The sequence below is a fragment of the Calypte anna genome, chromosome 1, assembly GCF_003957555.1.
Source record: "Calypte anna isolate BGI_N300 chromosome 1, bCalAnn1_v1.p, whole genome shotgun sequence".
Taxonomy (NCBI): domain Eukaryota; kingdom Metazoa; phylum Chordata; class Aves; order Apodiformes; family Trochilidae; genus Calypte; species Calypte anna.
The window spans coordinates 134,147,132-134,173,795 of record NC_044244.1 but is presented as its reverse complement, the minus strand read 5'-3'; the positions used below and the strand labels follow the sequence as shown (position 1 = coordinate 134,173,795).

The following is a 26,664-nucleotide window of genomic DNA, read 5'->3' as shown; positions in this document are numbered from 1 at the left end:
ATTCCCATTCCATTCTAACTCCCAATTTTTTTTCAGTTTGGTTAATATTAGCTTACCTGTCATTTGTTCTTGCCATAGAAAGAGGTCTGCAAGACATCATACTCCAGGACCTTGGAGTTCTTTTATGTTCATAACTTCTGATGTTTGAGGGAGGTATGGGAATACAATTGTCAGATCAGCTCCTGATGCACTGGCACTGCATAATTTCTTTCCATCATAGTCTAGTTATTTTATTATTATATTCTGAGTAAACTTAGAGAAAATTATTTTTTTTTAATTACAGATCCTATGGAAGAAGACATTCTACAGGTTGTGAAGTATTGTACTGATCTAATAGAAGAAAAAGATTTGGAAAAGTTAGATCTGGTTGTCAAGTACATGAAAAGGTAGCTTATTTGATAGTACTTGTGACATTTTGACTGTTTTTGTTAGAACTTATGCACTAGCTAATTCACTGTGAGGCCACAAGCCCATTAGACATTTCATTGAGAAGTATAAATATTTTATGCTTGAATTTTATTCAAAAACTGGGGACAGGGGGAAGTTGGGCTGTTAAAATAGGTAATTTGTGAAACATTAAAAGTAGCATTTAATAGTATTTGCTACACAGTCTCTTGTTTCTAAACAAAGGATAGAGTTTTTGTCATCATCCCTTTTCTTCATCCTGTTTTCATTAATTTTCTGTGGCACCTTAGAGCTTTCATTTGTTTCATCTGCTCTCATTCTCAGGCTGTAAACAGATCGTGTCTCACCTCCAACCTATTAAATCCGTTTTTTATTACTTAGTTCTTGTGCTTCTTTTACTCTTCCCTTGAGTCAGGAGGCCCAAGTTCTATTTATGACTTACCTCCTACCAGTATTTAACAGTGGAGCTCAGTTTTCCATGTTTCAGATGTGAAAAATATTTATTTCACAGGATTAATGAACACCCAAAAGACTACAGCAGTATAAAACTGTTTTCTTGAACAGTGTATAGTAAATTCTTTATAAAATGCTTCAGAAAGCAACATGTCCCGTTCCTGGTTCTTGTATGAGCTTTGCACTGTTGGCTGTGAGTATCTCCAAAGCCTGGTAGCAAGAGCAGGATGAGGAGTCAGTTGTTTGATCACGTCTGTGTGGTACTGTTGTTTGTGATACTGAAGGTCACTACATCATTAGATCACATTAGATACTGGAGAAACCCTCTGCTCCTCTGCTATAGCAGTGATGTAGAAGGGGATTTTGAGAGTACAGAGCTGCTTTGTTTTCCTTGGTAATTTCCTTAATTTACTTCTAGTATCAGAGAAATTATAGAGGTAAATCTCTGTGAGCCTCCATGATTTGATTCTGCTTTTAAATAAACATAAAACAGTGCCCCAAAACCCCCTTATTTAAATGCCTTCATCATCCTTGGCATTTTTTGGAAGAAAAAAGTAGCATGGATGTCTTGGGATGAGGAAGGAAAGATCAGGATCCAGAAGCCTGCCCTTTCTGATTCTTCAATATGAAGTTGATACAAAGTCACCATTTTGATCTCAGTCTTAAAACCACTGCAAAATGCACATTCACAAACTGGTGAGAAACTGTTCACATCAGAAATCTCACCACTGAATGCTGTTAGGTAAGAGTTGAAGAGACTGGGCTTTGCCAAAATTGAATCAAAGTATTCTTCATAGTGAACTGTTATGATCTTTCCAGCATGAAAACCAAAACTTGCTGTAAAAAAGACTGGTTCTGTAATAGTAATTTTCTCCCTCCTCTTCTTTTTCCCCCTCAGGCTAATGCAGTCATCTGTGGAATCAGTTTGGAATATGGCATTCGACTTCATTCTTGACAATGTTCAGGTAGTTTTACAACAAACTTATGGAAGCACATTAAAAGTTATCTGAACTTGTAGTAAAGAGCTTGATGAGAGCCTGGAGCTCTCTGCTAGCTGTGCCATAAGTGCTTGTGAAGTATTTGCAAAGTGCATGATAGTAATGCCCTGAGTTTTTATAATTTCAAATTTCTTTTTAAACAACAAAGTGTTTTGTACATTTCTTTTCAGAAAGTGCCAAATTTGTCAGTATTGCATGTAAATAATTGTGTTAAAATTCTTTTATTGTAGTATAGAATCTATTTACAAAATGTTTGTTTATAAAGTTTTATGGATTTTTACAGTGAAGTGTTTACAGTTGTTTAATAAAGAACTGTATGTATATTTTTGTACTGATTCTATTTTGTGATGCTTCAGTTTGAATATAGCTCACCGCTTGTATTAAAGCTGCAGCTTTGATTCATTTCATGAAGTGTTACACAGTGACACTGCCTCAGGGAGGCTGCTGTACGGTCACTTGGCTGCTTTTTGTTTCTTCTCCTCTGACTTCATTACAGGTTTTAGGCTGAGGACAGGACACTGGCACATTTTCTTTCCTCCTTGCAGACAGAAACCGGTGTGTCCTCAGCTGGAGGCAGAGATGGTGTTAGCTGAAGCACAGTTGCTCTCTGAGCTCTGCCAGTGTATTCATGTGTACTGCCAGCTCTGGAGATGTGTGCTCCTGGAGATGCTCCTGGAGGAAAACAAGCTGAGGTCTTTGAGCAGTTGGCCAGAAAAAGTGCTGCAGTGAAGTGAGGGAAGAGCTCAGGTAGAGCACTGTTTGAGCGTGTGTCAGTCCTGTTGCTCCTGCAAGGGATAGACCCTCCTTCTGCTCTTACACCATTGCTCTCCCCCAGCTCCTTGACATAGGCTTCCTTTATACAACGTAACAAAACAGGTTATAGTGAATAGCAGAAGTGAAAGAGACAGGCCTGTCTTTTTTGTGTCTGTGGTAGGGAGGGGTGTACTTCCATCTCTACAGCAGTTTGTATTTTGGGCTAGTCTGCTTTTTCCAGATGTACACCAGCCTCCTATAGGCATGTCTGTACACTGAGGCAAGGACGTTAAGGTGTCTGGAAAGAATGAAGGCTACTTGAAGAAAACCCAGCTGGTAAGAAAAATATTTTTGTTTTCTGACAAAATGATGGAGTGTGAAGAGGGAATCAGAAGTACCCCCATTAGATAACCCTGGGTGTGGGCCCAGCTGACTGTAGAACTGAAAGATGAAGCTAAGCCCCAGAGCAGGATTTGCAGTATCCTCTTACCTGGCAGCACCTCCAGTAGCACAGGGCAGGAGCTGCTACATGCAGGTGAGGTTCAGCTCACAGCACAGCTCCAGCAGGGAACACTTTGCAGTCAAGTTACTGGCTGCAGCACAGGTTACAGCAGCAACAGCATTTTTTTAGCTTTATATTGTGCCCTGGGCTTCTCTCATAATACACCCTGGGATTAACGTGGCAGCCTTCTACAAGGTGATGGATGAGTAGTAGATGTTATTTCCCTTGACTTTTATAAGGCTTTTTGTATCATTTCCTGTAGCGTCCTCATAAAGAAACCAATGAAGTAGGGGCTGGAGACAGAGATGTGGATAGAAAACTGTGTGGCCAGGCAGAACCTGGACACTAAGTCCTGTTAGAGGTCCCACACAGTCAGTATCAGGTCTGATCCTGTTCCAATGCCTAATTTGTGGCCTGGATGCTAGGGCAGAGCACACCCTTGCCAAGTTTGCAGATGATACAAGATTAGGTGATATGGCAGAGTGCTGTGCTGCATCTGGAGACAAATAGGCTGAAAAATGGGCTTGTAGGAACCTTGTGAAATTCAGCAAGGAGAAGGGCAAAGTGCAAGGAGAAGGGCAAAGTTCTGCACCCAGGGAGGAACCACCCCAGGCACTGCCAGGGCAACGGTCTGGAACACAGCCCTGCAGATAAGGCCCTAGGGGCTGCTTGAGCCAGGAGGATTTCCTCACAGTAACTAACAGCCCTCAGCCTCCCAGGCTCCATGAGGAAGAACATGACCAGCAGGGCAGTGAAGATGCTTTTCCCCCCTGCCCAGCACTGGTGAGACAGACCTGGAGTGGGTTCAGAGCAACTCCCAGGTGGGGCCATAAAGCTCCTGAAGGGACTGTAGCCTCTCCTGTACTACAAGGATAGAATGACAGGGCTGGGTCTCTTCTGCCTGGAAAAAAGGCTGGGGAGGCTGGATCTTCCTTACTGCCTCCTGGTGTTTATACACATGGCTAAGAAAGGCAGACACTCTTACGGAGTATCAAGAGAAAGGACAACAGATGGGCACCAACAGGTACAAAACATTTCTTTTTAAAACAGCCCCTGGAACAGGCTGCCCACAGGAGTTGTGGATCCTCCATCAGTGTAAATACTCTTCTCAAACCCCAACCAGAGAGAGCCCTGGGCAACCTGCTGTGACTGCCCCTGCCCTGAGCAGAGGAGTTGGACTTGGTGACTGCAAGAAGCCCCTTCCACCTGCAACCATTCCGTGATGACTGATTTTTTCCATCTCAGTTTAGCTCATCAGACAGAATCTGTCTCTACCTCTAGAAACAGCTGATAGTTGTAGGTCTCTATCTACAGAGAGGAGGGGAGAAAGACCTGATCAGAATCAAGTTGTCTGGGTTTCCATTAGTTTCTAGTTTGGGTTGTTCTGACACTCACGTGTGAAGCTGCCTTGGTTGTTTTTTTCTCATTTAAGACACCTGGTGTCTGCCAGGTGTTCACACAGAGGAATGTATCTACTGAAATTCAAGCAGGTATTTTACCAGCTAGGTTGCAGGTGCACAGCTCTGGACATTGCACTCAAGACATAATTGCTATTAGCATCCTTTTTTTATTAAAAAAAAAAGGAGTCAAAGCTTAACTGAGCAAAGCTATTTGTAATTATATTTTCTTTCAACCTTAGTTGAATGAAGCCTTTAAATAGTGTACTCAACAGTTACTTGCTTCCTAAAAGCTTTCTAGTGAAGGTATATTCCAAGTTCCACAACAGCAACCTGCAAAAACAACAGGATCATTTTCCCACAGTTTTTACCCTTAGGAAGAACACCATTCCACCTTCCAGGAAACAGCCAAGAATACATCCAGACCACAGTGTTTGACATCTGGGTTCTTAACTTAAGAACTTCTTTTATTAGTGTAGTTTTCATGATTGCATAGTTTGCAGAAGAAAATGGTAACAATTAAATGCAGTCTCCTCCCTGTGATCATTCTATTCTAAACCACCACCACACCCAGTGATGTGAATTTGCACCATGCAGCAAACATACTGAAAAGGTCCTTTTCAATGGCAAGTTTAAAATCTAACAAACAAACAAACAAAATACTGTAAGTTACATTCCATTGCTAAAGGAGGCAAAGTTATTAAGTGCTCCTTTGTAATGGAGTCAGCACAATCCCAATTATAAAATTCAGATTTTTCCAACAAAAAAAGTAATCTTATGTGACACAAGAAACCTGATCACACTGCTTATTGCAAAATAAATTCCTGTAAATCTTTTAAATGCTAAAAATCTCATCTAGGTGAAAGATCATTTTGTTTCAGCTTGTGCTTTTCAGAAGTGTTTTTAGCTCCTTTCAACATGAGCTGCAAGTTTCCAGATTACCTGACAAGGAATACATCAAGCTGTCATCCTAAGCAAGGGAACCAGGGGGCAGGGCAGGGAAAGGCTGGGAGTGCAGACCAGTTCCTGATCAACACAGACATCATCATCATCCAAATGCCTTCCGAGCTGGTTCAGTCCCATGGTGTCAGCTGACTTGGTACCTCTGACGCAGCATCCGAAGTCAGCACGTGCTGGAAGGCAACGTTTTGGCAGTGCTTACCCCAACTCTGAGCAGCAGCTGGAGAAGAGATGCTCCCAGCAGAGCCCCTCTGGGACTCTGCAAACCACCTGGCAGTGCTTCAGGAAGGTGGTGTTGACACAGCCCCTGAGATCCCGACCATGCCCAGCGCACGCTCCGTGAGGGAAGTGAAGCCAGAGGAAGCCTTTGCTGGAACACGCCTGCGGTACTTGGGCAAGCCCAAAGAGGGGAGCCTCTGCCTGGCACTTCCACATCTGCCACAGCCCATGAAGTGAGACTTTGTTTAGTGAAGCAAACTGTAAAACAAATGGGCTGCTGTGTCCATCTCCTTTATTTGCAGCTCTGCGATATAAGGATTACAGGTTGGTTTCATGAACTGTACAAGCAGTATGAGGCGGCCAACTATGCTTTTACATCATTGTTTCACACAAAGCAAATACAGAAATAATCCAATTGCCTAATTTTTCTATTTAAAAAATTTTCTATAGGCACAAAGCAGAATAATGTTGGAAAAGAGAGTCAGGGGAAGAGGTATGCATAAATAAAGAAGTACTTCTTACATCAAAAATGTCCCAAGAATCACAAAGTCTGCAGAAGCTTGGTTAATCAAATACTGCAGTACTGATCTCATCAGTATAAAAGTGAAAGAGCTTTAGTTCTGTAATAAAAATTCAATTTATTTTCTTTTATTTTGGAGAGAGGGAGGGAAAAAGGGCAGAAGGAAGGTGTAAGAGAGGGGAGGGCAAACTTTAAAACAGCAGCCAGTATTAGGAAGGGCAGTAGGAGAGGTAAACAGGCACATTGGAACCATGGGAACATGTAAATTGACCACTGTCAAACCAGTGTAAATTTCTTGGTTTCTCATGGAAAACATTTTATCCACATATTTCCCTCCCAAACATATATCCAACACTGTCTTCAATATATGACTTTGTTGGTAACTTTTAGAACAGGAACAGTGCGTTTATTCCTGCCTCCCCATTGCTGTAAAAAGTTATCTAGATGATTTCAAACACTTTCTTCAGCTCTACTATAAGCTGCCAGTCAGACTTCTGCATCTCATCCCTGAACCAGTCCTTCAGAGCATCGATGGACTGACGGCTGATCTGTAACACACAAAACAAACCCATCAGAAAGGCACGTCTCAATAAAGGCTGCTTTTAGTGACCTGGCTGCAACTAATCTGAAGAAAAGGCAGAAATGTTCATTCTAAATCATTCTAAATCTCAGAATTTCTGCTGTTCACACAGCAGAAATGTTCATTCTAAATCCAAGTTTTGCTTCTGGTCTGTGTCACCTGTCCCATTCTTTTCCTCTTCACACCCTTTACGTGGTTTCCAGAGGCTGCAGGAGCCCCTGGTGTGGTAAAGCAGGAACCATGACCAGAGAGGATCTCTTCCTTCCCTTAGAGCCCACAGCACCAGCACCACCTCCCATCCCAGTCCCTCTCAGTGCATACAAGCCCCCAGCACAGGGGTGTCTTACAACGTGGTACCTAAAGCAGGTCAGAGTGTAGAGAGCTGTGGCTTTTTGCCACAAAACAGAAAATGGAGTCAGGAATCGTCTCCTCATCCAAGCCCAGTGTTCCAAATCAGAGCAACTCAAGCACTGCTATTTATTGCTCAGTTTCAGAACTAGGCAAACACAGTCACATTGCAATGCCATGGGGGGACTGCGGAGCTGCTCTCAGCACAACCTACATGCAACCCATATGCAAACAGCTCGTTCAGTATTGCACCCTCTGGGGTGCAGTAAGCTGTGACTTATTTTAACTGCAATACATGGTTCCTTCTGCCCTCAAGGGGCACTGCTGCTCATCCCAGAACAAGGCTACAGAGAAACTCAGCTGAACAACGCCACACACGAACCATCTCAGGTGTTTGATGAAAGGTTCCTAGTGTATGTTTTTCAGGTTTCATGCAAGCTACCACTGTGTCTTAAACCCCTCCAAAAGTGCAGACAGCATTTACCTTACTGACGAGGATATCTGTTGCTTCAAAGTGTCGTCCATACATTTTAGGTGATTCACCAGGAATAGGTTCTATTTTAACGCATACTTCTTGGCCTTTTTTTGCAACCTCCACTGGTTTATGGTTTATTTCAATACTTGTAACTATTCCAATTTCAACAAACTGTAATACAATGAAGAAGCTGTAACACACACCCAGAAAACCTCTGTGCTCACACTCATCTCTTAAATTTATATATATATATATATATATATATATATATATATAAAAATAAACTTGCTGGTATGAAATACTGCATTAGTGGAGCAGCCACCTCAGAACAGGCAAAACAACACACGCTGCACTGTGAGCACATCATAACAACATGGGCACTTGACATCAACCCATATCCATCTGGGATATCAATTTGTTATCCCTCCAAGTGTCAGGAGTTGACTACCTCTTTAAAGCGAGTGTGGTGAAACTTCCTTACAAGCCATGAGGAATGACTGACCACCAGGAAAGAGATTTGATCTAAAAGCCCTGACTTGAGTTCCTGCCAAAACTCTGTACACTGGGGAAAGGTGTGCAAGCATTTCCCAGTGCATCACCCCAGGAGCTGCCAGGCAGATCAAATACCCACTGGGAAGAGGAGCTCACTTACATTTTTGCTAGGTACACACATGGGAGTCCCCTGCTTCACCTGGCCGGCTTCTACAACCACACCCATCACTATTGGGTCACGAGAGTTGAAAATGAACTGAGGGAGTATTTTCATCTTGCATGGAAATACTGCTATATGCCTGGAAGGTGACAAAGAAAAGGCATTTTGAAATAGATACTGCAACAGTGTAATATGAAAACAGTGCAATATGAAAAGTTTTGCCTTCTCTCTCACTCCTAAAGCATCCATTCTAGGAGCACCACTTGGGAAGAAATCAAGCAGGAAAACATTGTTTTCCAATCTTGCTACTTCTAGTCAACAGTTACCCTCAAGAACTGTAGGGAACGATAATCAAGCATGGGCTGGCTGGCATGAATTTTGTTTTGATTTTGTCATGGGTGGTCAGCTAAGACCAAGACAAAAGGAACAGTGATTTTACAGTACAATTAGTGTTAGAAAAGCACAAGGATAGGAATACTATTGCTTCAACCCATCACAGGGTCTCCAAAAGAAAGCACAAATGTTCATTGAACATTTCTTAAAGTATACAAACTCTGGGATCAGTATTTAATGAAATACATTTTCATTTATTTTGTCTGTCCTGACTTTATAGATGGTAACCCAATGACAGATTCAAGAAATTAATTTTGGGTCCCTGTAAATTCTTAAATGAACCCCATTCATGTTACTGCAGGCAGAATTAAGCCCTGTAGAGTGGAACTGCATAAATACGAAACAATAGAATCCAAATCCCTTTAGTTTTGTTTTCTTAGCTCTGCAAGATTAACCATCTGTCACAAACCAGGAACAGAAGCCAAGTATATAAAGCAAACTGTATTAAGAACACTCTATAGTACATGATAGTTTTCAGGAGTTCAGTACTCCTGGCTAATAGTTGACATCTGAGATTAGGCTGAGAACTGTGGGTGAGAACTGTGAAGCAGTTTCAAGATTTAGCTAAAACTATCAGTTTATTGTCCTATCCTCTTCCTCCTCTTCCTTCAGACCTACATACTAAATAATAATACAGTAACAAGAAGTTAAATGTAATTTTGTTTATAATTGAGACACTTATTTGAGAAGTAGGCAGAGTAGGAGTGCTCTTACTTACTTGAATTCCTCTTGCTTCTGTTTTTTGTAGTCTTGTCTATATTTTGTGAAGGCATCAAATAAGTGATAAATTATTTCAGCACTAAAAATTCGAACTCCTAAACTATCAGCCATTTCCTGTGCATCACGTTCAATCCTCACATCAAATGCGAGAATGACTGCGTATCTGTAAGGAAAAACAAGACAGGCAGTTTACTGGAGAGACCTTAGAACCAGAGCTAAGGAGGTCTTCCTGAAAAAACACCACACATTTACCAACACAGTAAAGCAAAGAAGTTAACTTACTGTGGATCATGCTCCAACATAACTGATGCCTTCATAACATCTTTTTTGTGGACAGGACCTATATTAATTCCTGAATACTGTTGGAGAAGAAAGCCACAGAAGTCAGTCACTCATCTTTCAGTCGCAAGGAAACAGTTACCAACTGAGACACAGAAATGACATCAGACACAGCACAGAAGTACTTACTGGCACTTCTGATGTTTTAAGGAATTCAAGTAATGCTTCTAAAGAGCCTAAAGTAGAAGCCTGGACATAAACACCTTTTTCTTCTAATTTGATTGCGTTCAATGTTTGCTTCAGTTCATGTATTAGTTCATCCTTTAGGAAAAAGAAATTTTAAAATGGAGAGAAAAAAAGCAAGTGTTAGTTCTATTGCTATTTATGCCTCAGGGTACAAAGTCTTTCTGTTCATAAGCTGCTGGAGGTACGTGACAGCCATACTGATTGGTACCAACTCACACACAGCCCTGTGTTACATTGCTAATGCCAGAAACAAACAGCAAAGTGTGACCTGAACTGGACTTAGGGATTTTGCAAGAAGGTGATCGTGTAACACAAAGCAGATGCCCATTCTGGGAGGCAGTGACATTTCCCTGCTGACTACACATTGCTCTCCTCAGCTTCTACTGGCAAGGCTGAATAAACACACACCCTGCAGCCAGCATCTTTGGATGCTTGAGGACACACAATAAAAGTGGACACTCCTAAAACTATGAGCTAGAAAGGATTCTGAAGGCTCTTTAAACCTGGGTAAAAAACAGAGCATGCAAGAGCAGCATGGTCATTTTCCTGCTTTCAGGGAAGTTAACACTTAAGAGCCCATGCCTTTTCAACCCAGTCTTTTCCTCTGACAGACAGAGAGATGTTGACATTTACTTTAAGCCCTCGCATAGGTACTACGAGGGCATATTATGTACATACATACTCATAGGTACCCAGAAACAAGGTCTGTAATTTGAAGTACCCGAAAGATTAACCTCCTTTTAAAGACAAAGGTAAGCAGACAGAAGGTTAAAGTATAGCAATGGCTAAAAGTAACCTATCAACACAGATAATGTCCATCCTGAACTTAGAGAACAGGAGCATCTTAATTTTGGTTTCAACATAGCTGTGTTCTTTCCTCTGCCATTTTTGAAGTGTTACTAACTACATAAGTCTTAAATTAGCTTTGCAATTCCAGTAGTCTGAATAACTCCACCAGCAGATATTTGCCAGATATAATTTAATTGGAATATATGCAGAGATTACTAAAAATACCAAATCAGTAAGTAACACACAGTCATGATATTCTTGTTTTCAAACCTTATCCTAACAGTAGAGACACCCCAGTAAAATAACAGCAAAAAGCTAAGGGTCAAGGTACACTAATGGTTCACATGGACTACAGAATGTTTCTGTAACAGTTTTTAAAAGGCAAAAAAAACCCTCAGTTACTTGCAAGCTGAGCTCTCAACATTTGCATCAGCTTCATCACTTGGGAACTCAAGTTACATGAAGTTTAAATGCCTTATTATTCCAACACAAGCCTCTCACCTTGAGGACTGGGACTTCATCTTCTTTATGAGCAACAAGCAATGGCAAACCAGCCAATGTTTTTTCCAAATCTTTCCCAAGAATCTTCACACCCTGAGCAGCAACAACCTCTTTATGTTTTTCATACTGGTTCTGAAAAGAATACACAATAACAAAGAGTTCATGCAGATGCTACACAACAAAGCAGCTGAAGAACTTGCCAGCAGCAAGCACAGCAGACAGCATGACAGTAGAGCCCAGCAGTTCCTATCTTTCATCAGAGATTTTTCTCTGCTTCATGTTCCTAGCATGCGTGTTTGAGTCTTCATTATCCTCTCCCACCAGATACCTTCCCTTCCTTAAGGGGCATGGGGGCCAAAAGGAAATATATAATAGAAAAAAAGCAAGCAGTGATAGGCAGCTGCTCACTTAAAAAAAAAAAAAAACCAAACAAACCCAAATTCAGCCTCATAGGGAAGGGGAGGATAATGACAGCTCAACCTAAGCACTAAAGCTTTAGCTGATCCAGCCCAAGGCTCTGTGTGAGAAGAGCTCATGCTCCCACTTGAGACCTCCCATACAGCTCTCATGTACATAGTTCCAAGCTCAGTTTCCCAGGTGCTCCTCCCCACCCAGGGGAGCCTTAAGGTCTCTCCCCACTCAGAGCATGGCTCTAAGGCATCACAGAAACTGTTATTTCTGAAGACCTCTAAATCAGTCTTAGAGGGATTTTCTGGTTTTTTTCTTCATTTCTTTTGTTTAAGAGATGTCCCTTCCTTTTCTTGAAACTGCAAGGCAGCTTCCTTCCTCAATAAGCAGTTTTCTTCTCCAAGCTTCTATTCTTTAGTCCTCTGCCCCAAAATCTGGGTCTTATTTCAAGTATGTCAATTCCCCATGGATAGGCTGAATTGAAATGTATCCTTATTGCCTGCTTAAAAAAAACCCCAGCATCTCCCCTAGATGCTCTTCCACAGCTAAAGGATCCCAAATCCAGAGCTCTTCATCTTAGTGCTGGTACCCTATTGCTCCACCTCCTTCCAAAGTGCAGAAACTCATCTGAAGATCCAGTTGATGGGAATCTGTGATCTGTTACGTTGCTACTCAGTTCCAATTTAAAGAAAAAAACAACAAAAACTTTGGTCTCCTAAGTTTCACACACTACCTTATCTTCTGCTTTAAATAAAGCAAAGAAGACAGAAATGCTTTCCATTCATTCTTCATGATAGCAAAATACACTCAACAGCTCCCAACAAACCTCAGGTTTTCTTTTGCCATTCCCCAGCCATTACCAATGTGCCAGAAGAGATGCAATGGTTTTCTTGGTATCAAAAGTTGTTTTGTTGGAAAGGAAAAAAGAAAAGAAAATGCACAGACTGTAAAGCTGCACACCAGAGCAGGAAGGCTGATTCTCCAGGGCACCTGTCCTACCCCATCTCAGTTAGACAGCCTCATGCACAGGTGGAGAGAGCAGCTCTTCAGATTTAAAGAAGGCCCAGAAGCCCTTGTTCAGGTTCCACCTCAAGGCCAACACTGCATCCCTCAGCACCTCTGAGCCACAGTGGTGTCACAACAGAGGATCACCACAGCAAAAAGGGATCACCGATGTCAACCCAGGATCAGCAACTATTAGTCCCACTTTATGAGAGTATCTAAATCACAGAATCTCTGTGAAGGAATTAAATTAAACACTAAGGACTAGAGTAACCTGCAGGGACACAGTTCTCCAATGAATACTAAGCCCACCACAGCTGTTACAGCCCAAGGTTTGAACCCTTAGTTCTCCACCTCTAAGCCAAACCTTTAAGGCCTGTCCTATTACATTCAACAAGTATGGTTTTCTTTGCCTTAGGCAAAATCTGTGCAGACACTTATTCCTTCCCTTATAACCAGGAAAAATCAGAACAGCTCTTTTCATCATCTTTGAATTGTATGTATTAATATTAATGTATTTGTAGCCTTCAGTTTCTGTGGTTCTCCTCCCTTCATGGAAAGCAATACAAGCAAGATGTCATTCTATGTCTCTCCCTAGTCTACTAAGACTAGAGCAGCAAAACCTCCAATAACTCTTCAAAATTACAAAAGGCAGCAGATTTTGGAGATATCCTGGTCATTGCTACCCACTAACTACTCCTAGAAACTCATTTCTTCACTGTTCTCAAATCAAAGCATGTATATTTTTTTGGTATTAAAAACATTTTGACTACTACCAGCATATACTTGGACTCAGATGTCACTGAACAAGTACATTCCAATTTCTAGTTAGGATGGGCAACTCCTTCTCACACACAGTTACATGCTTGAATCCCATATTAGAGCATACACATCCTAATCCTCACTGCAGGGTAATTCCCCTTTTTCTTTGCTACTGTTGTAACATACACACAGATAGACACATTCATAGGAATGTCACTAGATGTGACCTGCCTTCCCCTTTAAAGTCATCCTTAGATACTGCCAATTGACTGTGCTCCTTTTATGTTCTTATTTTTTCATAAAACTTGACGATTTTTCCTGGTTCTAAAACACCTTTAAATGTCAATACACTAACCAGTTTCCATACCTTAACTCGCAGCTCCTTCATAGGAGGAGGCAGCAAAAGACCTCTAATCTGAGTTACTATAGGACCTTCTACCCCAGGAACAATAATGGTGTCTCCTTCTTTCAGGCGTCCATTAATCAAAATAACATCTATGGTAGTGCCCATGCCTGGCAGTGCTTTAACCTGAATGAAAAGAGAAAAAAGATTACTCCCTGTTTAAGGACATTTAACATACCCTTTTTTTTTACCAGGAAAAAGGGAGAAATTCCTAGATTAATTTAAAAGAACAGCTGCTGAATTACCTCCATGACTTGTGCTCTCAGCTCCTGACACTCAGCCAGTCTCTTGGTCAGCATGGTTTGTGTTAGCTCAACAAGAAGAGCAATGAGGCTTCCCATACCATCCCCTGTGTGAGCAGAGGTTGGGACCAGAGAAACAAAAGTGCGGGGATCCTTATTCTCATAAAACAAGGCAGCGTTCAAGCCCTGGAATCAGGATTAATAGTTACATAAAGAAAAATCTGTATACACAACAGTATTAACAGTAACAGTCAACCTTACTTATCTCAACTACAATTTCATGTTTTAAGTCTATTTATAAAAAAGAAAATGTTGTTACTTGCAGTATGCTATGGCCTCAACCCACACTTGGAAACAGTTTGGGTTAACGCTACAAAGCCAATTACCACATCTAGCTTCTAGACAGCACTGTATGTTGCCAGCAGAAGTTCCCAGAACTGATGTGATTCAGGCTCTGCCAGAGTCCAAGGGAACAAGAGGCAGATGGGATTCTCTGGGGCGATTCCCAAAGACAGAAAGAATAGGGACAGAAAATTTAAACTGCTATTCACAACTCCATTGACCAAGCACAATTAGCTGCTTATTTCCCTAAAGGATCATCTCAAAGGAGAGAGCAGTTAAGAGATTTATTTACCAACAGCAAAGTTGAGTTTATGGGAATTAAACACCAATGTGTCAGAAGAGATGCAATAGTCTTCTTGGCATTCTAAGTTGTTTCATTAGAAAGGAAAGAACAAAACAAAACAAAACACACACAAACCACAGCACCCTCCCACCATCATTACCATCACTTTTGTTAACCAATGAACCTTGAATACCAGCCTACCTGTTTTGCAAATTCCACTATGATAGCTTTTGCACGTTCTTCAAATTCATCTCTTGTATTCTTTTTCTGCTTCTTTAAGGTGACAGCTACATCTGTATCTGGACTTTTTTTCCAGTCGTATAACCTATCAATCTTGAAAATACAGTAATGTCATCTTATGCAGCTTATGAAAGGGCATCTTCATGCTTAGACACACATCATCTGTGAGAAACACTTTACCAGTCAACATAGCTACCCATGTATCTGCTACAGTGATCAAATTAAATCTTTTTGTTTGTTTTAGCTGCTAAATTTATCTCTGCCTATGTATTTACCCAGTGCTGGAGAGGATTTCATGACAGCAATACTACTTCAGGTTTTCAAAATTCAAGCTCTAACTAGGTTCATATGGGAAAGGTCATATGCATTAAATCAAGTTTAAGGTAAAACACTGAGAAGAAAGACTCATGTATAACGTCACACACACACAAAAAAAATCATCATGGGTTTTTTTTTTCCTGAAAACAGACTGTACTGGTTTTACAAAGAACTTTTAAAACTTATTGGTGAATTGGGACCTCCTCTCATGTGGCTACAGAGAAAGGATCATAAGGAGGTTGTTCAAGAGACAACTGCATACTTCAGAAATACTTCCCTAATTTTTTAGAGCAGGATGGACTTAGTCCAAGAAACTGTAACATTTGCTCTACAAATCAAACTACATCTTTAGCAGTAGTGCTGGCCAAATTGTAGAACTACAACCTGAAATGCAAGAACTTTTGGCTATTTAATCTTGGGCTCACTGTAAGCCTTGTCACCTTTCTAACCAATAATGCTTTTCAAAAAAAGCAGCTGTTTTCAAAGAGAATGACTTCTTCAGTTCCAATAACCTTCAATCTTTATGCTCATTTCATTTTTTGAAGTGTACTGTGATTTTTACGCTGTACACCAATACCCTTCTCTGAGTCCTCTGTCAACATGTTAGATAGCATCCAAAGCCATTGAACATGGATAATTTCTGTATTACAACTCATAGAAGTCTTTAAAACAGACAGCACAATTTTTCATGCATAGGATTTCTAAAAACAAGGCTGAAAATAACTGGGTTTACCATCTAATATTGCAGAGCCTGAACTGTTCCATGAGCTTCAAAGCCAGCTTGTCTTCAAGACAAGTATCAGTATTAAAATAAAGTAGGACTTGTAAACATCAAGCTTGTCTTTCAGTTTTATCAGAAAAAGTACAAGTCCTCTTAAATAGGTGTAAGGGAAAAAAACCCACAACTGAATGCAACTTCCAGAAACATGAAGCGTAGGCAGAAGTTACATAAGGTAAAGAAATTTATCAGTAAGGACTCTGAGAAGAGTTGATAAGATTGTTCTGCAAAGCTCCTGTAAAGTCACTGGGGTATCAAGGACATGAAAAACGCAACAGAGAGCATTGGAGAACCACTGCTTCAGACTTTATCCAAACAAATCAAGTTCATGGAAGAAAACAGAAAACTGTCAGATGTCAAACACACCACTCACTGGAGTATAAAACCACACCATTAGAGTAAAAGCTGTCTTACCTTGTTGAGAGCTACTATAAAAGGGCATTTCTTAGATTTCAAGAGGTTTATTGATTCAATTGTCTGTGGCTCTAAACCATGCATGATGTCAACTACGAGTATAGCAATATCACAAAGTGAGCTTCCTCTGTTTCTTAGATTGCTGTGACATTCAAAGAAAAAAAAAATAATCAGTCATGTAACAAACAGAACTGAAGATGAAATACAATGGCAAACTTACATTGACCAACAAAAAGCTAAAGCTGAACAAGTAGTTACTTTTTTCTCAGAAGTGTAGATTATACTAAAAATCAGTCACCGTACTGCAGAAATGCCATTTAATAGAATACACTAGAGTATGTGTGAACAGAAAACATGAAACTATTATTCTCCCCAAGAGTTAGGCTATTGTTACTATAGATTTTTAGAAGTTAAGATACATTCTGATTTTTTTCTAATTGAGAACTGAGAAGGTTACAGCGAAACACAGCAGTGTAAATTCTGAAGAAGGCAGTTTATTATGCAATACTACACAAATACTAAGATTTATAATAATCTTTGGTGCCAAATAAAATCTGACTAGAAGAGCTGTAAGTGGTATGATGACAAGGAACTGATCAAGACATTACCAAGTGCCCCAAGACCTGGTATTTCAATGCTTGCAGAGGTTTTAGAATGTCACCCTTACTTTCTGTGTTTGAGTATTTCACCCAAGCCCAATCTCAGCAAGTACAGTAATGCAAACCATGTTTCAAACTTAAAAGTTGATTTACTGGCTTGCCTGCATGTCACTGGTGTTCCTAGACAACACATAACTTCTGCTAAGAATCACTCAAATTGTGAAATTGGAAACTTCCAGTCTTATGAACTCAGTTACCTTAACTGGGATACTCTGAACTGGAGGCTAGTACAAGAAGTTTTAGTGTTTCATAGCAGAGTACTTCAGTCACCTGAAATTCTCATCTTTTCTTCTCCAGCTAGCTTCCTGCTTCTGTCTTTCCTCTTACACTAACTAGTGAGAAAAAAGTTATTTACATGCTTTTTCAGATATTCATGGCTCAAATGGCATGAAGACAGGAAATAATTCAGATATAAAAGCCCAGCAATTAACCAGCTATGAAAAGCACTTGTGAAGTAGGCAAAGCCACTTACTGTTCTACTTCAGGTCTTTTTTTTTGGTTATTTTCCCTAAAGTTTTTTCAAAAGTCTGGATGCTTTTAGCTATCACTGCTGGGAAGTACTATAATGTGAGAAAACATTACCTGAAAGACTCATGTCCTGGAGTGTCGATTATCAGCATGCCTGGAATTTTTATGTTCTCTCTGTCAAACTAACATTTCAAAATATTAGCCATCTTGTAAAGATTACACAAGAAGAAAAAAAAAAACAACCAAAAAAGCCAAACAGCCTAAGAGCTGCCAGCACTACTGACAGCCTTCACTTAAAAAAATCCAGACACATATTTTTTAAGAAAGGCCAACACCCTCCATAAACTAAATCAGTCTAAACTTCTTTCAATATGAAAAAATGGTGCAGCATATTCACCCCTCAGTAACAAGTGTCCATAAGTTTGGTTAAAATGTGTAAGACAAGGCAGCCTACAGAGGAAAAAAATAGTTCAGGCTATTGAAATTTATCATCCTTATCTTGAACATTTTGTGCTTTCCAATGACTTTACATTTTTAATAAATTGGGGAAAATCTTATAAAAAGCTACCACTACCAAAGTTCTTCAGTCTGCTGCTGCTGCAACCAAAATAAGATATAGTGTCAAAAAAAAAAAAAAAAAAAAAAAAAAGTATTGCAGAACATTTACTGCATCTGTAGACAATAAAATTCATCATTTAGGAACTGGCCCAAGTTTAGTATACATAGTAAAAGGTAAATTTTTCAACAGAAAACATAATAAGTTTCAAAAGTCTCAATTTACAATCAAAACACTGACAAATAAGCAGCCTATGTACATATGTGCACTCTAGAACAGACTAAGTGGCATTGCCTGGGTCAAGGCAACCCCATGCATGAACACAGGCTGGGAGGAGACAGGATTGCAGACAGCCCTGAGGAGAAGGACTTGGGTGTGGTGGTGAACCAGAAGCTCAACATGAGCTGTCAATGTGTGCTCACAGCCCAGAAAGCCAACAGGGTCCTGGGCTGCATCAAAAGAAGCACAGACAGACAGATGAGGGAGGGGATTCTCCCCTTCTGCTCTGCTCTTGTGAGACCCCACCTGGGGTACTGTGTCCAGTTCTGGAGTCCCCAGCAAAAGAAGGACACAGAGGTCCTAGAATGTGTCCAGAGGACAGCCACTAAAATGATCAGAGGGCTGAAGCACCTCCCCTGTGAAGACAGAAATTGGGGTTGTTCAGCCTGGAGAAAAGAAGGCTCCAGGTTGACCTTATAGCAGCCTCCCAGTACCTGAAGGGAGCCTACAAGAAAGCTGGGGTAGGGCTTTTTACATAGGTGTGTAGTGAGAAGACAAGGGGCAATGGTTTCAAACTTGAAGAGGGGAGATTTAGGTTAGACATAAGGAAAAAATTATTCCCTGTGAGGGTGGTGAAACACTGGCATAGGTTGCCCAGGGAAGTTGTGGCTGCCCCTTCCCTGGAAGTGTTCAAGGCCAGGTTGGATGGAGCCTTGAACAACCTGGTCTGGTGGGAGGTGTCTCCATACAGGGGTGCCAGATGGTTTGGAATTAGATGATCTTAAGGTCCCTTCCAACCCTAGCCATTCTATGATTCTATTATTTCTGTCTTTTTCTGAATAAGTGGCAATGTATTAATAGAAATGTATTAACTAAAATAAAAATGAGAGCCTCCCCTTTGGGGAGTGGTGGTAGGGAAGGTATGAATTAAACCCAGTATTAGAGTAGGGGAGAAAAGTATACCTGCCCATGTCAGGGAATCTCATAAGGGCTTAACAAGTTTACAGTTCATTTTTTTTAAGAACAGTCTTTGAAGTGCTATTACTTACATTTTTCACCATCTTAGTTTGCTCATTAATAGCTTCAAGGGGGACATTAGTCGCACCAATCTGCTGAGTGATACCACCAGCTTCACTGTCCTGTACATGAGTATGTCGAAGCTAAAGAAAAAAAAAAAGCAAAGCAAACCAGAAATACTTCAGAGAATAAAGTTCACTCTGAGTCCACTTCATTTTTTCTATTTTCAACTAAAATCCCACATGCATAAAAAAGATGCACCAGCAGTGCCTTCACATTCCACATCTTACCTTATCTAAAATTTTGGTCTTGCCTGTATCTACATGTCCCAGGACACAGATAACTGGTGCTCTAAGCTTTTCAGTGTTCATATTTTTGCTGTTTTCAGCTCGTCGTTTCTATGTAAAAGACACAAAAGAATTGCTAAGTAGAAACAAAAAAAACACAGTTCAACTCTTGATTTTATACATACATAAAATTGTTACCTATGAAACAAAATTTTTCCAGGCAATTCAAGGTTTGTCATCTTTCTTTCCATAAATCAAAACTTCATTATAAAAAGTTAAGGAGGATTTTTGTTTGGTTGGATTTTTTTTTTGTTTGATTACATTCTCGTAAGCTAAGTTATAATATCCTTGTAGCTTTGTTGATAGTGCATTCTGAAGAAGCATCTTGGCTAAGGGAACTGAGAGCATTACCAGCTACCAAAATTAACCAGTTTAGAAAAAGATCTTTTACAACTCCAAATTATCTATCTGTAAAAGATAAAAGCCTCTCTCTCCAGAAGGGAAACAACACTGAAGTACACATTCTTTGTGATCAGGTTGTCTAAAATCAAATACTTCAGCTTCAGGCAGACAGGTCTTCTTTCTAAATTAACTTGATTTTTGTACCTGCCTAAATAATAGTCATGACACAGCCACCACTTTGACCAATTGAACTGAAGATTTAGTTGTTTGTTGCACAACACAAGAGTCGAGCTGTTCAAATAAAGCTGTATCTTCATACCTCAATTCTTCGTTTAGCTTTGTCATAAGCACGCTCTTCCTTAGTGCGGTCATCGTCAGAGTCGTACTCGGAATCGGAGCTGATTTCCTTGCTGGGCTTTTTTTCCATAGATTGTTTTCCAATAGCCTGGGAGTCTGCCTCTTTTTCATCTGAAGTCTTTTCATCTTCATCTTCACTCCCTTCACTATCTTCAGATTCTTCACTCTCTTCTTCCTCTTCATCCTCATCTTCCTCCTCCTCCTCCTCTTCCTCCACTTCGTTTTGTTCTTTGACTTCAATGTGTACAGGTTTGCTTTCTGTCAAAAAAGCCCAAAATCTAAGTTAAGATTAATTCACACTTATTGGGTAAAAAAACCAGACAGACTACTATAGAAGAGTCAGTACTGGGAGTAGGCTACTTTGAAGAAGTGCTCATCAAGATAATTTTTCAATTTTCAATATAAAGAAGTGTTTCACGTTCAGAGCCGCTGACTTCTGTTTAGAATCTCTGCAAGCACAGGGTGGGGGGAGGAATGACATTATCAGCACTTAGGCTTGACAACATTTGCAAAAAAAATATAAAGTGTATACTCTTTAAAGATACATGCACTGTATAAAAGAATTAGTGTGCTAACACCTTTAAACAGAATGCCAAAACTCTCCAAGTTCAACCAAATATGGACTCAGTGTATTGCTGATCAGAAGCACACATATAAGCAGAAGTAACTATCAGAAGAAATGGTCTCTTTAAAAATTTCACCTTAAAGTTTTCCTAGACTCTTCAAGAGAAGATTAATATTTTTCAGACCAATTCTTCAGTACACAAAACATTAAAAAATACCTCTCTGCAAGCTTCCCATTTATCATACTTGCAAAATCAGGAGACAAGCTTATGAACACTCCAAAGCCAGCATTTGCTTCCTTACAGAGCTTCTAAGAGGCTCACGGCTTTTACAGATTTTAGATGATTCCTTGCTATGCTGAAAGTCCATCAGCCTAGTAATACACTAAATCTAATTCCCAGGAAGGCTCTTTTTCTGAACAAATCCTTCAGATGCAAGCAGCAAGAAGCGGGATGTGATACTCTTCCCAGGATTTATTTTAGGTGACAACCACATAAGTATATCCAAAGGGTCTTCATGAGCAGTGTTTGTGCAGTTGCTGAAAGATATGCCTTTGAGAAAAGGATCTTGTATCCATGTCTTACCACACTTGCCTCACAATTTATCTAATGGGGCAGGGGAAGAACCCAAATACAACATTCTCTCTCTAGAAAACACTCAGCATAAAGAAACTTCCTAATTAGAAAAAGTATCCATTTGGTATTTACATGCCCACCTTTCTCTTCATCTTCATCACTAACCATAGCTTCCCAGTCATCCAAACCTGCATCTTCCGTGTCCTCTTCTTCCTCCTTCTCTTCTGAAACTAAGAAATCCAATATTAAAGGAAAAGAAAGAGACCAACAACATATTTAGATGCTCCTTCCTTTGACACAGTGACAGCTACAAGCTTGCTGCTACTGTAAATTATCCCCATGTTGCCTGAACAGAAAATGCTGTATATTTAAGAAATAATCTCCAATTCTCTCCACAAAATCTTAAGTGTTAGCTCATATTTTTGTAAGACATAGCTGAACTACTCATCTAGTACCATGCAAGTCCTTGCATAAATGGATGCCACACAAACCTCTACCATAAGCATGTTCATGTTCCTTGAAAGGAGCTGGCCAATTAACAGCCATGTGTAACAAAATGGCAGAGAAACAACCCAATTTATTGTCTTACAGCATTAATTTTTAATTAGTGGAAAAATAATAAGTTGCCTATAAAAAGTGCAATTTTAGATTCCAGGTGCCTTAACATAACTGTACCACAGTTTCCAGAAATATTGAATATATTAATTTCAACTAGAATTCAGTCAGATATATGAAGAGACTCCAGCTTAAGTTATTCTGCTTAAGTTAAGACATTTTAATAACAGACAAATGGAAAATGCAAACTTTTACCCCTATCCAAAAAAGGCATTAAGCAATATGTATGTTGCAGCACATGGACTGTCATAAAGCTGTAGCTATTTGAAATGAACCATAAGCTCCAGACTGGAGAACACTAACTGAGAGCTAATGTTCTGTCAGTGAGCCCTCCCATTCTATGGCAATGAAATTGCTCCTTCACAAGATAAGTCAAGCTAGAATTACAGTATATAGTCAGTTTTGTTTTGAAATAAACTGGAAATTTTGTCAGTATTTGTCTGATTTAAGAAAAAGGGCAAAAAAAAAATCAAGAGAGTCTCCTTGCCAAGGAAGAAGTCCAGAACAATGTGATTTTGACTAAACAAGTACTGTGTGCTGGTAAAATTGAGGGCAACAACCACTTGCTATGCTGATACTCAGCTTCACAAGCTAACCAGTATTCACTGCATTCAGCACTTAAGAAAGCAAAAACATTTGGAACCAAGAACAAAATCCCTATGAATATTTTAGTATCAATACTACAAAGCAGCATATTTCCTTCTTGTCTCCACATACCACGGACAAAACTTGTAGAAAGCAAATGAAAAGTCAGGGGAGCTAATCATAAGGCAATGAATATTCTTATTTGAGACAGCTGCTTAAGTCAACTGACCACTCGAGTTCACCCAGAATAAGGGACATTTACAGTCTCATCCTGAAGCTGCATGCCTTGTTATACTCCATATGATTTCACCAATTACTCCCTTAAGAAAAAAACAAAAAAAAAACCCTAGCAACTGTCTCAAGAAGATGGCCACTCAGCCTCCATCCAACAAGCTATAATACCTACCATGCAGTGCTGCCATACTGTCTTATTATGTCTGAAATTTATTAGCATTACTACTAACCTGGCTCTACTGGAAGAGGAGTCTCTTCTTTTACTTGTGTTTCCAGTTCTACAGCATCTTCAGCCACGGAAGTTACCTCTGCACTTTCTGAGACTGCAAGAAAGCAAATTAGTTGTTACATTCATTCTTCCAAAGTACAAACCTGCTGAGTCAGACACACAGCTTCACATTAAAGTTCTACTTGTAAGTTGTGCTGTTACAAGTTAGCAAAATCTGAATTTAATACCAAATTAACTGAACTCTCACTTGCCTACCTAAAACAAAAGTTAGAGCATGTGGCTTATTTGAAAAAATTTTGGTTTTCTAAGCAGTTAAACAGCTTTATGTGATAGTTCAGTTATAGGCTAAGAGGATTACAGTTGCTTTTGAACATTAAGAAAACCTTCAGAGGCAAGAAAAAAAATACTAATGAACTACTGTCCTATATTAAAAAATAAATTACTGATACAATTCAGATAAGCACCATTCTCAAGTCTATACACACAATCTTAAGTGATAAACAGCCATGTAACTCATGTCAAATGTAAAATACATCTAAATAACAAATAACTGATGAAAGAAGGTTTCGGTTTGTTTAAACTAAGAAATAGTCTTGAGAAAAGCCTCAGTAATATCCCCAGAAGAGCATTCACTCAATGTATAACTGGTGCAACAAATCCTAGATTTTCAAAATGCAAGCTCTCAGAACTAGTGCTGTCTCCTCACCCTGGGACATCAACATAGACTTAATTACAAGTCATTATTACCTACACTACACTGTATTTAACCTAAAAACACAAAGAATTCAACCTGATGTTCTTAAAAGGCCTTTATATTCTCTACAACTCCACCATTTAGAAGTTCTGAAGAAAAGACCCAGGTCTGGAGAAAAGTAACAGTCAAGTAGATTGTAAAACAAAGGAAAAAGTTAGCAGTCTTCAAAATAACTTTAGGATCTTAATGCATCAGCACTTGCAGGTAGGTGGAGGGGTGTCAGAGAAACCTGACAGGCATCATGAAGTACAATTAGTTTAGGAATAGCTAACTTATTCCACAAACACTTCAGGAAATGTGACTAATCTGTTAAGTATCCCTATATGCAAACCACACCTTCTTTATTTTCCAGCTGCTGCTGCTTCTTCTTCTTTTTGTCTTCATATATTGGCCTTTTCTTTGGCACAGAGTCTTTGGATGGCACTTCAATACCTGCAAAAAAATTGTTAGAAAAAAAATCCAGGTGATTACAAAACATAAATTTTGGTTTAGCTAAGAACACATCTTCCAGAATTGCAAGGAAGGAAGAGAGTGGAAATTAGGTTCAGTGTATATTTTCTTTTAAAAAAGTCTGATTTTCAGAAGTTGTGAAACCTGACCAAGGCATAGTTCTTCAGCTATTCTGAATTCTCTCAAAAAAGAATGTAGTTATCTAATGGGCAAAACCAAAATAATCTTATCCTAAGACTCCATATTTGAAGTTACAGCATATTTACATAGGATTTCATCACCATACATACGTAGAGTTTAACAAGCATATGTGAATTCAAAGTCCACTCTGCTAAAAATCACTTAAAACCAGCCTGCCAGTCACCCAAGTTTTAGACAATCTGGAGCAGTTAAGAGGCATAGGTCTTCTTAAAAATCAGTAGATAATATTTTCTCTTTGTTCTATGCTGGATTTTTTTTAATTTATTATATTTTAACATAGATGATTTTAGGTATTAAAATAAAGCCAGGTTCAATTAACCAGCTTCATCTTCACCTCACCAGAAAGACAGTACTGCAGTGTTGGAAGTGATCCAGGTAGAAAAAAGTTTGTTGCAAAGACAAATTAATAATTTAATTACTGCTGCACCCAAAATTCCTTCGGGTACCGTGCAATTTACAGTGTAGATTTCACAAAAATCCAGTTGTGGCAGCACAAAAAAACCCCTGTAACTACAACAACGAGAGAAGGGAAATGGCTTTTGTGTATATTTAGACCTTGATGTATATTTAAGAGCACCAAACATTTTACTAGGTAGAGAGATTCCTACCCTTACACATCCACCTACCAGCAAAGTGTCAGACTTAGTTGTCTACATATATAAAAAGGACACTCTCCACTCAATAATTAATTTGGTTCCTTAGACAAAAACAAGTTACCAGGAACAAATTAGGACATGGGTTCACTATACGTTGGATGCATTCACTTCACCACCAAAGGAAACGGATTATATTTTAAGGGAAAGGCAAGAAAGGCCCTATATAACCTTGTCCTGAAGCAAACACAATAGGATAATATACTGTTCCCATGGACAGCTAACTTGAGGCACAATACACTTGATTAAGGGAGGGCATGAACTAATTCAAGAGGATCTACCTCAGTGGTCTTACAAGACCTGCAGCACAGCCCATCTGCTCTCCTGGCCTTTGGACTAAGCAATGGAAAGAAGTGATTCTTTCCAAGTTCTACTAACAATACCCTTAAACTGCAAGTGGAATGTATTAAAAATTGGATATGTAAAGTATAAGATAAAAATATACAGACATTTAAAACTAGTTTTTTTTAAAAAAAAAAAAAGAGGGCCACACAATACTGCCTGCCTTGACAACAGAGCAGCTCTACATGGAACTACTCAGGATTTGCCCTCCTAGCTCAAGACAGAAAACACAAACACAGAACAGTACTCATTTTTAAAAATTATTATTTTAAGCTTTACTGCTTACCCTGAGCTTGGAGCAGTTTAAGAGTAGCCTCTGCTCGGGCTCTGGCTTCTCGTTGAGATTTTGTTAAAAGTTTTCCCTCCTTCTTCAAACGCTCCTTCCTCTCTTTTTCCTTCTGTTTCTTCCTTTCTTTCCTCTCTTGCTCTAATCGTTCCTATAAAATTGTTAAAAATTATGCAGAAATGTTAAAAACATACTTTACACAAAAGCTGGCCAAGTGTATGGTCTACTGATGAGAAATGTACTAAGGGCTGATCAACCAACTGCACCAGCAAGGGCACAGGTTAAGACTACCCACCCTTATTTTCTATCCTCAGAGTAAGATACACTGTACCTCCTCTCTGCGTTTTGCTTCTAGTTCCTCCAGTCGTCTTATTCGTTCTTCTTCCTCTCTTTTTGCCCTTTCTTCTTCCTCTTTCATTTTAGCCAAGGCTTCTTGCATAGCTTTGACCGTGGCTTTACTGGGACCCTTCTTCTTCTCTTTCTCTTTTTCTTCTTTCTCACCTTTCTTTTTTTTCTTGTCTTTTTTCTTCTTGTCCCCCTCATTGTCATCAGCTACAGAAAAATCATACATTCAAAGATTAAAAAAAAAAAAAGACTTCAGAGATTCAAAGAAATTTTAAAGATACTCTACATACAATTAACACCAAGTGAGGAGCATTTTGACTTGCTACTACATAAGCATTTTACAGTGAAAAAAAAAACGAAAAACCAGACTCTCTATTAAGTTACAAAGTTACAGCCTGAAGTCTTAAAGTAACAGCAGAACTGGGAAGTGAAAAAAAACAAACAAGTGTTTGCAACACAGAACTTAAGCATGTATTGTAATGAG

At 39.4% G+C, this 26,664-nt stretch overlaps 2 protein-coding genes across 6 annotated transcripts in view; one reads left to right on the top strand and one right to left on the bottom strand.

Annotated features, from left to right (window-relative positions):
* REV1 (REV1 DNA directed polymerase) overlaps window positions 1-2,179 on the top strand; it is a 52,314-nt gene extending 50,135 nt beyond the window's left edge. For 3 of the 4 annotated variants that reach the window (XM_030456388.1, XM_030456401.1, XM_030456410.1), the window contains 2 exons: window positions 284-386; window positions 1,757-2,179. In XM_030456388.1, coding sequence (XP_030312248.1) covers window positions 284-386; window positions 1,757-1,868 — 215 coding nt within the window. In that variant the 3' untranslated portion in view covers window positions 1,869-2,179. The remainder of the gene's footprint in view (window positions 1-283; window positions 387-1,756) is intronic. The other variant, XM_030456395.1, reaches the window with a different exon arrangement.
* A 3,783-nt stretch (window positions 2,180-5,962) lies between these two features.
* Window positions 5,963-26,664, bottom strand: part of EIF5B (eukaryotic translation initiation factor 5B) — a 35,765-nt gene continuing 15,063 nt past the window's right edge. The window contains exons 5-24 of one of the 2 annotated variants that reach the window (XM_030465016.1): window positions 26,167-26,387; window positions 25,836-25,986; window positions 24,240-24,335; window positions 23,151-23,243; window positions 21,627-21,716; window positions 20,310-20,605; window positions 19,592-19,699; window positions 19,334-19,444; window positions 17,624-17,691; window positions 16,383-16,524; window positions 14,834-14,965; window positions 14,011-14,193; window positions 13,730-13,891; window positions 11,191-11,322; window positions 9,844-9,975; window positions 9,658-9,734; window positions 9,374-9,538; window positions 8,263-8,401; window positions 7,620-7,781; window positions 5,963-6,755 (exon numbers count right to left, since the gene is read on the bottom strand). In XM_030465016.1, the coding sequence (XP_030320876.1) occupies window positions 6,648-6,755; window positions 7,620-7,781; window positions 8,263-8,401; window positions 9,374-9,538; window positions 9,658-9,734; window positions 9,844-9,975; window positions 11,191-11,322; window positions 13,730-13,891; window positions 14,011-14,193; window positions 14,834-14,965; window positions 16,383-16,524; window positions 17,624-17,691; window positions 19,334-19,444; window positions 19,592-19,699; window positions 20,310-20,605; window positions 21,627-21,716; window positions 23,151-23,243; window positions 24,240-24,335; window positions 25,836-25,986; window positions 26,167-26,387 (2,768 nt within the window). In that variant the 3' untranslated portion in view covers window positions 5,963-6,647. The remainder of the gene's footprint in view (window positions 6,756-7,619; window positions 7,782-8,262; window positions 8,402-9,373; window positions 9,539-9,657; window positions 9,735-9,843; window positions 9,976-11,190; window positions 11,323-13,729; window positions 13,892-14,010; window positions 14,194-14,833; window positions 14,966-16,382; window positions 16,525-17,623; window positions 17,692-19,333; window positions 19,445-19,591; window positions 19,700-20,309; window positions 20,606-21,626; window positions 21,717-23,150; window positions 23,244-24,239; window positions 24,336-25,835; window positions 25,987-26,166; window positions 26,388-26,664) is intronic. The other variant, XM_030465025.1, reaches the window with a different exon arrangement.